Consider the following 13,223-nt stretch of genomic DNA (forward strand, 5'->3'; position numbering starts at 1 on the left):
CTAGCACTATGGGAGGCCTAGGTGGGAGGATCACTTGAGATCAGGAATTCAAGAACAGCCTGAGCAAGAGTGAGACCCGGTCTCTACTAAAAGTAGAAAAACGAGCTGGGCACAGTGGTATGCACCTGTAATCCCAGCTACATGGGAGACTGGGACAGGAAGATCTCTTGAGCCCAGGAGTTTGAGTTATAATGATGCCACTACACATCAGCTGGGGTGACAGAACAAGATTCTGCTTCCAAAAACAAGATTAAATGAAATGCATGAGATATATATATATATATATATGTCTCATGACTACAAAAAGAATCTTTTTTTTTTTTTTCTCAAATGTATATCCCTCCTGGGGAATTAACAGATCAGAATTTATTCACGTATTCACATAGTTAGCCTTCCTTGAAAATTTTGTCTGCTCTCTTTTCCTTGTTTGTCTCAGGTCTCCCATCCATGGGCGGGGTCTTTTCTGTAAGAGAAACATTGATGCTGGTGAGATGGTGATAGAATATGCTGGCAATGTCATCCGTTCCATCCAGACTGACAAGAGAGAGAAGTATTATGACAGCAAGGTGAGTCTCTCACTTTCACTCACCCACTTTTGTTTTGCTGTAGAAAGGCAACATCAACTCTCAATATGACCCCTAGATCCCCCCAAAAATTGTTTGCTATCAATTCAAAGACCTTTTTTTTTTTCTTTTCTGTAGAGACAGAGTCTCACTTTATGCCCCTCGGTAGAGTGCCATGGCATCACACAGCTCACAGCAACCTCCAACTCTTGGGCTTAAGCGATTTTCTTGCCTCAGCCTCCCAAGTAGCTGGGACTACAGGCGCCTGCCACAACGCCCAGCTATTTTTTGGTTGCAGTTCAGCCAGGACCGGGTTTGAACCCGCCACCCTCGGTATATGGGGCCGGCCCCTTACCAACTGAGCCACAGGCGCTGCCCAATTCAAAGACCTTTTTAAAAAAAAAAAAATCATCTCTGGGCTTGACAACTGTAGCTCAAGCGGCTAAGGCACCAGCCACATACACCTTAGCTGGCGGGTTCTAATCCAGCCTGGGCCTGCCAAACAACAATGACAGCTGCAACCAAAAAATAGCCAGGCGTTGTGGTGGGCACCTATGGTCCCAGCTACCTGGGAGGCAGGAGAATCACTTGAGCCCAGGAGTTGGAGGTTGCTGTGAGCTGTGATGCCTTGGCACTCTACCCAGGGTAAAAGCTTGAGGCTCAGTCTCAAAAAAAAAAAAAATCTCTGAAATCTATGGAGCCCAGGATCAAAAGCACATAATTATACAAGTTTTAGGTTTCTCTTTCCTGCAGGGACATTAAACCTGTAGTTTAGTGCCTGTAATCTAGGAACTCATGGAAGCATCTTGAAAGATAGGAGAGGGTGGTGCCTGTGGCTCATTGGAGTTGGGCACCAGCCCCATATGCCAGAGGTGGCGGGTTCAAACCCAGCTCTGGACAAAAAAAAAAAAACTGAAAGGAGAAATCCGGAAATTTTACTAGAATAAACTTTGTTTATCAATGGCTATCAGTAACATCAGGAGAAGGTTAGGAAATGTATTAGAAATAATAAGTTCTGGGTGGCGCCTGTGGCTCAGTGGGCAGAGCGGCGGCCCCATATACCAAGGGTGGCGGGTTCAAACCCAGCCTGGCTAGCTAAAACAACAATGAGATTTGCAACAAAAAATAGCCAGGCATTGTGGCGGGTACCTGTAGTCCCAGCTACTTGGGAGGCTGAGGCAACGCTTAAGCCCAAGAGTTGGAGGTTCCTGTGAGCTATAACGCCACAGCCCTCTACCCAGGGTGACAAAGTGAGACTGTTGTCTCAAAAAAAAAAATATGATAAGTTCTGGCTCAGGGCCTGTAGCTTAGTGGCTAGAGTGCCAGCCACAAACACCAGAGCTGGGGGGTTCACACCCAACCTGGGCCTGCTAAACAACAATGACAACTACAACAAAAACAAAAAAAATAGCCAGGCATAGTCCCAGCTACTTGGGAGGCTGAGGCAAGAGAATCGCTTACGCCCAAGAGTTTGAGGTTGCTGTGAGCTAAGACGTCACACCACTCTACTGAGGGCAACATAGTGAGACTCTGTTTCGAAAAAAAAAGAAAGAAAGAAATAATAAGTTCTTCTCCTTTCTCCTCCATGTATAGGGCATTGGTTGCTACATGTTCCGAATTGATGACTCAGAGGTAGTGGATGCCACCATGCATGGAAATGCTGCGCGCTTCATCAATCACTCTTGTGAGCCTAACTGCTACTCACGAGTCATCAATATTGATGGGCAGAAGCACATTGTCATCTTTGCCATGCGTAAGATCTACCGAGGGGAGGAACTCACGTATGACTATAAGTTCCCCATTGAGGATGCCAGCAACAAGCTGCCCTGCAACTGTGGCGCCAAGAAATGCCGGAAGTTCCTAAACTAAAGCTGCTCTTCTCCCACAGTGTTGGAGTACTAGGACACAGGGCCACCCAGAGCGATGCTGAAGGGCTTTTCCAGCAGCTGGGAGCTCCAGGATTGAGTGGGCACGGTTGAGGGGCCTCTGTGATGGCTGAACTTCCTTATGTCCTATATTCACATTATACATGTGATCATAGTCCTGGAGAAAGAGTTGAGGTCTTGAAGAAAAGATCCATGATCGACTTTCTCCTGGGGCCCCTCTGATTGTTTGCTGTTCATAAGTGGGAAACGGGGTCCCTGGCAGACTTGCCTGGAAGGAGCCTATGGAGGGTTAGTTATGTTGGGAGATTGGGTCTGAACATCTCCTCGAAGATAAGTTGCCATCCTTGCCTTGGCCCTTTCCCAAGCACTGTAAGTGAAGGGTCAGGCAAAGCCCCAGATAGGTTGGTTGGATACCTGACAGTTTGCCAGCCAGGTCTCACCTATGGCCGGCCATCTGTTGAACAAACCAGAGGTCTGGTGGTTTTCCCTGTTCTCCTACTTAAAGAGTTCACTTCTGGCTGGAAGACAGGATTCATAGCACCTCTGGTGTCAAAAGGCTGTCTTGGGGTTGTGCCAATTAATTACCAAACATTGAGTCTGTGGGCTTTAAGTGGGGGTGTGGTCCCCATGAGCCTTAGCTCAGCCAGTCACCTTTCTTGGCATTAGGAGCAGCTTCCCTCCCATTCCTACTCCTCCCTCCCCATCCTTCCTTCCCCCTGTCCTTCATCCCACTGCTTTCCCATTCTTCTTTTTGGGTGGTAGGGGAGATTGACTCCCTGCTCGAGGACACTCCCTATTGGGCATGGATATGCCTGCAAGAAGTTCCCTGAGCCTATAAGCACTCCAGGGGAAGTGGCCAGGAGCCATTGGTCATAACCAGACAGAATTTGGAGAAATTTTCATAAAGCTCCCTTGGGAGTTTTAAAGAAAGATATGTAGCATGATTTTTTAGAAGAGGCAAAAGATTATTTAAATAGGATTTGAATCATGCAACAATTGGAGTATCACAACCAGGATGACCGTTGGGCCCCACTCCTAGGACATGGTTACTTTATTTTCCCCTTGTGAAGACATAGGAAGAACTTAATTTTTAAATGGTCAATGTCCAGTTGAAGGCAGAACACTAATCAGATTTCAAGGCCCAAAACTTGGGGACTAGACCACCTTGTGTTGAGAGAACTCTGCCACCTGTGCACAATCCATGGGTAAAGTAAATTAAATGACACTACTGCCCTGATTACTCCTGAGGATGTGGTCAAAACAGCATCAAATGTTTCTTCTCTTCCTTCCCCCAAGACAGTGTCCTGATCGTGTTAAATTAAGTCATTGGATTTTACTCTGTTCTGTTTACAGTTTACTATTTAAGGTTTTATAAATGTAAATATATTTTGTATATTTTTCTATGAGAAGCACTTCATAGGGAGAAGCACTTATGACAAGGCTATTTTTTAAACCGCGGTATTATCCTAATTTAAAAGAAGATCGGTTTTTAATAATTTTTTATTTTCATAGGATGAAGTTAGAGAAAATATTCAGCTGTACACACAAAGTCTGGTTTTTCCTGCCCAACTTCCCCTAGAAGGTGTACTTTTTGTTGTTGAATGTGTAGCTTGTTTGTGCCCTGTTGACATAAATGTTTCCTGGGTTTGCTCTTTGACAATAAATGGAGAAGGAAGGTCACCCAATTCCACTGGGACACTCTCCTCCTTCCCCTATTGAAGCTCCTCAAAAGGCTATGGTAGTATCTCGCTGCAACAGTTTGTTCTCTTTCCCATACTCTCTCTCCTTTCTGCCACTACCTCCAGAGTGGTGAAAGACAGTCATCTTCTACATTTCCCTCATCTTTCCAACTTCAGAGTTAGCGACCAACAAGTTGAATGGCAACTTGACATTTTCCATCACCATCTGCCTCATAGGTCACTTCTTTTCCTTTCCCTCTGCCCACCAAGTCCTCATACCTGCAAAGAAACCATTGATCACCTTGTGCCCTCTTCGTGGGCAGCCCGTTGAAACTGAAGCACAGTTTGACCACTCACAATAAAGCAGATTTTTCTCTGCCTCTGCCACAAGGTTTCAGAGTAGTGCAGTCCAAGTAGAGGGTGGGGCACCCTTTCCTCACTGCAAGAAGCCCATTCCTAAGGAAGTCTAGCAAAGCAATACGACTCAGCCCAGCACTCTCTGCCCCAGGACTCATGGCTCTGCTGTGCCTTCCATCCTGGGCTCCCTTTTATTCTGTGACCTTAAGAACTTTGTCTGGTGGCTTTGCTGGAACATTGTCACTGTATTCACTGTCATGCAGGGAGCCCAGCACTGTGGCCAGGATGGCAGATACTTTCTTGTCATCGTGGAGAAGTGCCAGCAGGGGACTGGGGAAAAGCACTCTACCCAGACCCCACCTCCCTTCTTCCTTTTGCCCATGAAAAAGATGCAGTGGCCCTAGGGGTTCCACTCGTGTCTGGTTTCCTTTATTATTGCACTGTGTGAGGTTTTTTTGTAAATCCTTGTATTCCTATTTTTTTTTTTTTTTAAAGAAAAACTTAAGCTGCATTTGTTACTGAAATGATTAATGCACTGATGGGTCATGAATTCACCTTGAGAAAGACCCAAAGGCCAGTCAGGGGGTGGGGGAAATTCAGCTAAATAGACCTAGTTACTGCCCTGCTAGGCCATGCTGTACTGTGAGCCCCCTCCTCGTTCTTTCTACCACCCCCAAACCCTGAGGACAGGGGAGGGACCCACATCTTTCCTTCTTCTGCCAGCTGCAGATGGTTTGCCTTGCCTTTCCACATCCTAATTGTCAGCCACAAAAATGAGAAATCCCTCTTCTAGTCAGCCTTGAGTCCATTGCCAAAATTTCAGCATACCTGCCAGCAACTTGGGGGATAAGCTAAAGTTTCCCTATGGGAGGGAAAGAAGGCAAAAATGGCATTGCTATCTCACAAACATGTCTGAGTTTGTTTTGAAAGTGACCGAGGGAATATCCGCACAAAAATGCAGACTGAGGAACTGTGGTGGGTCATTCCCAAGAATCCCCCAAGGGGCACCCCAAATCCCTAAGGAGTAATAGCTGCAAACCTGGTCAGTTCTCAGTGAGAGCCAGCTCACTTATAGCTTTGCTGCTAGAACCTGTTGTGGCTGCATTTCCTGGTGGCCAGTGACAACTGTGTAACCAGAACAGCTGCATGGCGCTGACCTTTTGGCCGGAACTCGGTCCCCTGGCTCCCTCCTTGGCCGCCCACCACCTTCAGCACAGCCCCTTCTGTTTTTAGGCCAATAAAAATAATCAAGGGGGAAAGCCCTGGCAGCTATACGTTTTCTACCAGACCGGGACCTAGCCTACCACCCTGCTCGCCTCTGTCAAACCCCCTTCTCCCCCGCCGCCGGCCAATGCAGTGAGCACCATGCAGCTCCCTTGATTTAAAAAAAAAGAAAAAAAAAAAAAACATTACAAAAAAACAAAAAAAATTCTTTTAATGAATGTATCTTTCTAAAGGACTGACATTCAATCAATATCTGAAAATACTAGAGGTCAAAACCTTGTCAGATGTTAACCTTTGATTTGGGATTTTTTTTAAAATAGAAATCAAGTTGTTTTTGTTTTTAAGGAAAAGCGGGTCATTGCAAAGGGCTGGGTGTAATTTTATGTTTCATTTCCTTCAGTTTTAAGCAATACAAGGTTATTGAGCAGATGGTTTTGTGCTGAATCATGAATACCAGTCAAGTCTCACACTCTGAAAACTTGCAACTTTTTGTTTGTTTTGGTTTTCAAATAAATATAAATATATATATAGGAACTAATATAGTAATGCACCATGTAACAAAGCCTAGTTCAGTCCATGGCTTTTAATTCTCTTAACACTATAGGTAAGGATTGTGTTACAGTCGCTAGTAGTGGCAGGAAAATGTCAGGCTTGCATTCCTCTGATTCCCAAAATGGGGGAAAACCCAAACAAAGGGATGGTGAAACACTCTATTCCTGGGATCAGAGAGAAATGCAGAAATGGTGTCACCTGGATTTTTTTCTGCCCATGAATGTTGCCAGTCAGTACCTGTACTCCTGTCTCTCTATTTTTGGTTATGAATGTTGGGGTTACCACCTGCATTTAGGGGAAAATTGTGTTCTGTGCTTTCCTGGTATCTTGTTCCGAGGTACTCTAGTTCTGTCTTTCAACCAAGAAAATAGAATTGTGGTGTTTCTTTTATTGAACTTTTAACAGTCTCTTTAGTAAATACAGGTAGTTGAATAATTGTTTCAAGAGCTCAACAGATGACAAGCTTCTTTTCTAGAAATAAGACATTTCTTGACAACTTTATCATGTATAACTGATCTTTTTTTTTTTTTTCCTTGTGTTCTTCCAAGCTTCTGGTTAGAGAAAAAGAGAAAAAAAATAAAAGGAAAATGTGTCTAAAGTCCATCAGTGTTAACTCCCTGTGACAGGGATGAAGGAAAATACTTTAATAGTTCAAAAAATAATAATGCTGAAAGCTCTCTACGAAAGACTGAATGTAAAAGTAAAAAGTGTACATAGTTGTAAAAAAAAAAAAAAAGGAGTTTTTAAACATGTTTATTTTCTATGCACTTTTTTTTATTTAAGTGATAGTTTAATTAATAAACATGTCAAGTTTATTGCAACACAGGGTTGAGCTTCCTTTTGGCCTTGGTGGGGGTGGCAAGGGGGCGTGTCCTATGACCTGGTGCAAAGTACCTTCCACAGTCCGTCCTTTTCCTTTTTAAGGTGGAATCACTAAATCATTACCCACCCATAGCCTACCTTCAGGTACCATTCCACACTTACTCTAACTATTTTAGAGATAGGGTCTCTTGATCACTCAGGCTGGAGCTCAGGAACAGTATCATAGCACACTGCAGCCTTGACCTGGACTCAAGGGATTCTCAGCCTCCAGTAGCTGGGACTATAGGTGCACACAACTGGTCCAGCTCAAGCTATATTTTCTTTCTTTGCTCATCACTGATGAACGCTCAGGAAGGGGTCAAGAAGACAAAGGAATAGTTACTTTACCTTCTATATATTCCCTCTCTTATCCAAGAAAGAACAAGTGGTGGCTTCTAACAATTTTCTTGTGAATAAAATGAAAGCATTTCAGGGAAAAGCTGGAGAGCCCCCTTTTGCTCTGCTCCACCTTAAGGATAAAACTGGATTTGTTTATTCTGGAGGTGAGGGGGCCAGTTGAGAAATAACTGTAAATATTCTACCAGCTGGGGTCACTAACCCCAGGCCCAGGGGGGTTAAGTTAACACTAAAGCCAAGGAACGGGAGACACTCCTCTTGAGGGGATGGTCCTCCAACAGAAACTCCACCTTTAGATCAACTGCCTGTTGGAGGCTCAGCACTTACCCCTTCCTCCCTCTTCTCTCAATCTGAGTCACCTTTTGGGATTTCGGAGTTGAATACCATGGGGACTCCAAATGATCAGGCAGTGTTGCAGGCCATCTTCAACCCAGATACCCCATTTGGAGATGTTGTTGGGCTGGACCTAGAAGCAGCAGAAAAGGAAGAACTAGATGAAGGTGAGCGCTTGACCTGGAGTGTAGCTCTCCACATAGGCTCCCTCCTGGCCTCCCAAGAGTGGCAGAGGCAGGTGATCTTGCAGGGCCCCTATTCCATAACCCTCAGGTTATGACTGAGATTAGAATCAGGTTGGCTGATCCTGATTAGACATTCTGCCAAGAGGAGAAAGCCATGAGCTCTTACACCCCTGAACTTACCACTTCATTGATTCCATGGCTCAAGCCAAATTGTGTTGGGTGATATTAAACTCTCACATCTTTGTCAGAACAGAGAATTTTACTGTCCACCCCTACCACCAACAGGGCAGGGCAGGGGGTGGTGGCTCACTTGAGTGGGTCCATTATAGCAAGCAAAACTAGCTTTTTTTCTCTTTCCAGAGATAGAACCTTGCTTTGTTGCCTGGGAATGAGGGCAGTGGCAACCTCAAACTCCTGGGCTCAAATGATCCTTCTCTCTCAGCCTCCCAAATAGCTCGACAACAGGCACAGTGCCCGGCTAATTTTTCTAGGTTTTGTAGCAACAGTTGAACTGACCTCAAGGGGTTGGCCTCCCAAAGTGCTGAGGCGCCACTCAGCCTGCATGTGTTAAACACTATTGCAGCACTGAGCTAACTGGTTTCCCCACTGCTCCCTAATGAAAGAGTTGATGCCCTTTGTTTCTGGAGGAATGAAGGCCTATGAAACTTCAGGTGGAAAACCTGGGAATACATATGAAGTGATTTTCATAACATAAATGTCAGGGTGGCCTTTGTGTAAGAGGCAGTGTAGTAGAGCAAAGTAAGGACAGGCTTTGGAGCCGAAAGCCCTGGGTTCCAATCCAAACTGTTATTCACGGGTTGTGTGATCTAGAGCAAGTTCTTTAGCTACCAATTAAGGAGTTTGGGCTTCAGTCTCTTGGCACTGGAGGGCCAACCAAGATCCCTTTCCCAGATCCATTTGGAACTTAGGCAGTGCTAGTCCAGCTAGTCCTCAGTGCTCACTACCCCAAACACTGCAACTGACTGTGACCCACAGTCAGCTCTGGTTCGGTGGCTGTTTCTTGCTCCTTGTCCCCTCCTCCTGGCTCCTTCCTGAGCACAGATGGAGTTTTCCCTCAAGCACAGCTGGAGGAGTACAAGGCCCTGGAGCTGCAGGGGGTGATGGCAGCAGAGGTTGGGGACCTCAACACAGCCCTGGAGAGGTTTGGCCAAGCCATCTGCCTGCTGCCTGAGAGGGCATCAGCCTACAACAACCGAGCCCAGGCCCGGCGACTTCAGGGAGATGTGGCAGGTAAGGGGCGATGCCCTGGAGCCTCTGGAACCTCTGCAGAAAGGGCCCCCAGACCAGGAGGAAATGGCTGTGGAGCTCGGCTATGAGGGGTGGGGAGTCACTAAGCTCCATCTTCTTACATGTGAGATGTTATTCATGGTCCTGCTAATCTCATGGGACTGTGTGAAAGTCGGAAGAGGTTACATCTCATTCATTCATTCATTTAAAGAACATTTAATGAGGGCGGCGCCTGTGGCTCAGTCGGTAGGGCGCCGGCCCCACATACCAAGGGTGACGGGTTCAAACCCGGCCCCGGCCAAACTGCAACCAAAAAATAGCCGGGCGTTGTGGCGGGCTCCTGTAGTCCCAGCTACTCGGGAGGCTGAGGCAAGAGAATCGCTTAAGCCCAGGAGTTGGAGGTTGCTGTGAGCTGTGTGAGGCCACGGCACTCTACCGAGGGCCATAAAGTGAGACTGTTCTCTACAAAAAAAAAAAAAAGAACATTTAATGAGAACCTACTATGTGGCAGGCTTAAGTACTGAGGATGCAGTGGTAAAAGGTATACTATTGACAGCTAACATTTACATAGCAGTTACTGTGTGCCTGGCATTAAGCACTTTACATATGAGCTGTAGTAACGCACCTAATCCTCACGACAACCCTGCAGGTATGCACTAGTGTTATCCTCTTTGGTCGATGAAGAAACTGAAGCATGGAGATGTTAAGTAACTTGTCCACTATCACACAGCTAGGAAGTGGCAGAGCTGGGATTTGAACCAGGCAGCAGGGATGCAGAGTGTGTGCTTTCAATGGCCACGTGATACTGCTCGAGAAGTTCCCAGCATAGGGGGTAGAACAGACACATAATGATGATACTAGCAAGACAAGTTTAAGAGAAGTCAACATGGAACCTTTCCGTGAAGGACAAGTTTTGAAGGATGAGGAGTTAGCTGGGTGAGTGGAAGGGAATGGGAGAAGGTAGAGCAGGAGAGATCCAGAAGGTATGCATAGGTACAGGGAACTTCAGACTCCCAGGCTGGCTGGAGCAGGCAGTGGAGGAAAGATAAAGAGCTGAGCCTGGAGAGGTAGGCAGGAGCCAGATGGTTAAGACACTGGGAGTAGGGCGGCGCCTGTGGCTCAGTCAGTAAGGCGCCGGCCCCATATACCGAGGGTGGCAGGTTCAAACCCGGCCCCAGCTTAACTGCAACCAAAAAATAGCCGGGCGTTGTGGCGGGCGCCTGTAGTCCCAGCTACTCGGGAGGCTGAGGCAAGAGAATCGCTGAAGCCCAGGAGTTGGAGGTTGCTGTGAGCTGTGTGATGCCACAGCACTCTACCGAGGGCCATAAAGTGAGACTCTGTCTCTACAAAAAAAAAAAAAAAAGACACTGGGAGTATTAGGTCGAGACTGGACTATGTCCTGAAAACACGAGTGATCTCTCAAGAGTTGCTTTTTTTGCCTGAGACAGTGTCTCACTCTGTTGCCCTAGAGCAGCAGTTCTCAACCTGTGGGTCACGACCCACAAGAACTGTAGTAAAGGGCCGCAGCATTAGGAAGGTTGAGAACCACTGCCCTAGGGTGGCGCCTGTGGCTCAGTGAGTAGGGCGCCGGCCCCATATACCAAGGGTGGCAGGTTCAAACCCAGGCCCCACCAAACTGCAACAACAAACAACAATAGCCGGGCGTTGTGGTGGGTGCCTGTGGTCTCAGCTAACTCAGGAGGCCAAGGCAAGAGAATTGCCTAAGCCCAAGAGCTGGAGGTTGTTGTGAGCTGTGACACCACGGCACTCTACCAAAGGCAACAAAGTAAGATTCTGTCTCAAAAAAAAAAAAAAAAAACCACTGTCCTAGACGGCAATGGTGTCATCATAGCTTACTGCAATCTCCAACTACTGGGCTCAAGGGATCCTCCTTCCTCAGCCTCCCAGAGTGTTGGGATTACAGGCGGGAGTCCCACTCAAGGGTTTTAACAGGGGAGTGATTGGATCAAACCTGCTGTATTCAGGTTACTATGGCTAGCTTGGTAACAGTGGGACAGAGACAGAAGGGTCCAGGCTGACCAAAAAGGTGTAAACTACGGAAGCCTAGTAGGGAACTACTTGTTAGGACCAGTGCTGGTGCAGGGACTCCCAGGGCCAGGCATGCCAGGCTGAGTAGTTTGGACTACATTCCAGCAACAGCCCCTTTCCAGGCTTGTATGCCTCAGGCCCCTGGAGATAACCTGTGGCTGAAACTCCAGAGTGGTGAAGAGGTGATTACTCCAGACCACCTCCTCTAAGGGAAGCCAAGGAACACTACAATCTGAGAGCTTCTCAGCAGCCTGGGTGGAATGGAGGAGCATTAACTCCTGCTGGGTTCAAAGAACTAAGACACATAACTACCCAAAAGAGGAAAGATCAGCCTTGCTCCAGGATGGTGCTGGAGCTCCCTAAGTGCCTTGTCAGGCTCTTTAGGAGACTGGAGAACCTGAGTGAATGGAAGCAGAGCCTGGATGAAAGCAGCTTGGTGGACCTTACAGAAGACACCAGCTGGCTGCCTGAGGTTCTGAGTTCAGAGCCCTAACCCAAGTATTTTATGAGAATAACAAAAATTAAAATGGTGCAGGCCATCTCTGGCTCCAGGACCATCTTCCAAGGAAATTAGATACATGAAAGATCATGGAGATAATAAAAGAATGAGGAAAGACCATCAGTCCAGGAAACTGGGGAGAGAAAGCTGACCTAAATTTCAACAAGCAATGCAAAAAGCCCTCAGGAAAAGAATGAGAAGCTGACTTTATTGTCTTTGTAAGAAATGGTTGTGCAGTTAATTACAATTTTGTTTAATTTTTTAAAAAGTTTTTAAGAGACCAGGATGGGGGTGGGGGTGGGGGGGTCTTGCTTTGTTACCCAGGCTGGATTCAAACTCCAGAGCTCAAGGGATCCCCCACCCACACCCGGTAGCTGGGATTACAGGCGCGCCACTGCACCTGGCTTATTTCTATTTTTTGTAGCGGCAGCAGGGTCTCCTATGTTGCCCAAACTGGTCTTCAACTCCTGGCTTTAACCTCTCCAGTAGTTGGGATTACGGATCCAGCCATTGCGCTGGGATCTATAATTTTTTTGAATCCTGGGATTGAGTCGGTCACCTGGCACGCAGTAGATGATTAATAATTTATGTGTGGATTAGCTGCTAAAACGCTAAACACACACACACACACGGAATGAACTGGCTGCTACTTGCCCAACAATAAGCCAGAATCATAAACAATGACCTGATTCAAAATCCTCCCGCAACGTTCATGTTCTGGTATATTAGTGGTGGAAAATAATAGGAACTAGCCGTTCCTAAGTGGCTGTGCAGCCAAGGGCAAGTCTTCCCAGTTCTTCCAGCCTTTATCTGTGCAATAGGAGTAACAGTCCCTACCTCCAGCATCAATGTCTGCATGTGCACCAAGTGGGCGGTAAATAGCCGTGCCCGGAACCTCAGGGACCGCCACCGATTGCGGGGTACTCTGGCACCTACCGCCCAGAGCATGGCGCTGACCCCTAATCCCGCCCCGCAGGCGCCCTGGAGGACCTGGAACGCGCCGTGGAGCTAAGCGGAGGCCGGGGCCGCGCCGCCCGCCAGAGCTTCGTGCAACGCGGGCTCCTGGCGAGGCTGCAGGGCCGGGACGACGATGCCCGCAGGGACTTCGAGCGGGCGGCGCGGCTGGGAAGCACTTTTGCGCGGCGCCAGCTGGTATTGCTCAACCCCTACGCCGCGCTGTGCAACCGCATGCTGGCTGACATGATGGGGCAGCTGCGCGGGCCGCGCAACGGGCATTGAGCGCGGCCAGGGAGACAGGAGGGGCCCTGAACCAATAAAGCTACCCCGGCCTGACCGACTCTGCCTGCTTCCGCGTCCCGCCCACGCGCCCACGCACCCGGAGAAGCGCACTCAGGTGTGCCCGGCGTGGGGGGCCCCAGAGGAGGGCGCAACGGGCCCGTGGTCGGGCATTGATTGGCCTTGCCTGGCGC

The 13,223-nt window shown here is 47.6% G+C and overlaps 2 protein-coding genes and 1 long non-coding RNA gene across 7 annotated transcripts in view; 2 read left to right on the forward strand and 1 right to left on the reverse strand.

The window, feature by feature from the left end:
• KMT2A (lysine methyltransferase 2A) overlaps positions 1-7,080 on the forward strand; it is a 104,658-nt gene extending 97,578 nt beyond the window's left edge. For all 5 annotated transcript variants that reach the window (XM_053593735.1, XM_053593737.1, XM_053593736.1 and 2 more), the window contains 2 exons: positions 437-566; positions 2,157-7,080. In XM_053593735.1, the coding sequence (XP_053449710.1) occupies positions 437-566; positions 2,157-2,432 (406 nt within the window). In that variant the 3' untranslated portion in view covers positions 2,433-7,080. The remainder of the gene's footprint in view (positions 1-436; positions 567-2,156) is intronic.
• Positions 391-13,222, reverse strand: LOC128587525 (uncharacterized). The gene is made up of 3 exons (XR_008380607.1): positions 13,130-13,222; positions 7,807-7,945; positions 391-463 (listed from the first exon to the last, which is right to left on the reverse strand). It is a non-coding gene; the product is annotated as an uncharacterized LOC128587525 (long non-coding RNA).
• On the forward strand, positions 7,847-13,087 carry TTC36 (tetratricopeptide repeat domain 36). Its single transcript, XM_053593774.1, has 3 exons — positions 7,847-7,979; positions 9,060-9,248; positions 12,770-13,087. Exons 1-3 carry the CDS (start codon positions 7,865-7,867, stop codon positions 13,030-13,032), a joined length of 567 nt encoding a protein of 188 aa, XP_053449749.1. The 5' UTR covers positions 7,847-7,864; the 3' UTR covers positions 13,033-13,087.
• Position 13,223: the final 1 nt, after the last annotated feature.

This window comes from Nycticebus coucang, chromosome 6 (genome assembly GCF_027406575.1).
Source record: "Nycticebus coucang isolate mNycCou1 chromosome 6, mNycCou1.pri, whole genome shotgun sequence".
In the NCBI taxonomy this organism is placed as follows: Eukaryota; Metazoa; Chordata; class Mammalia; order Primates; family Lorisidae; genus Nycticebus; species Nycticebus coucang.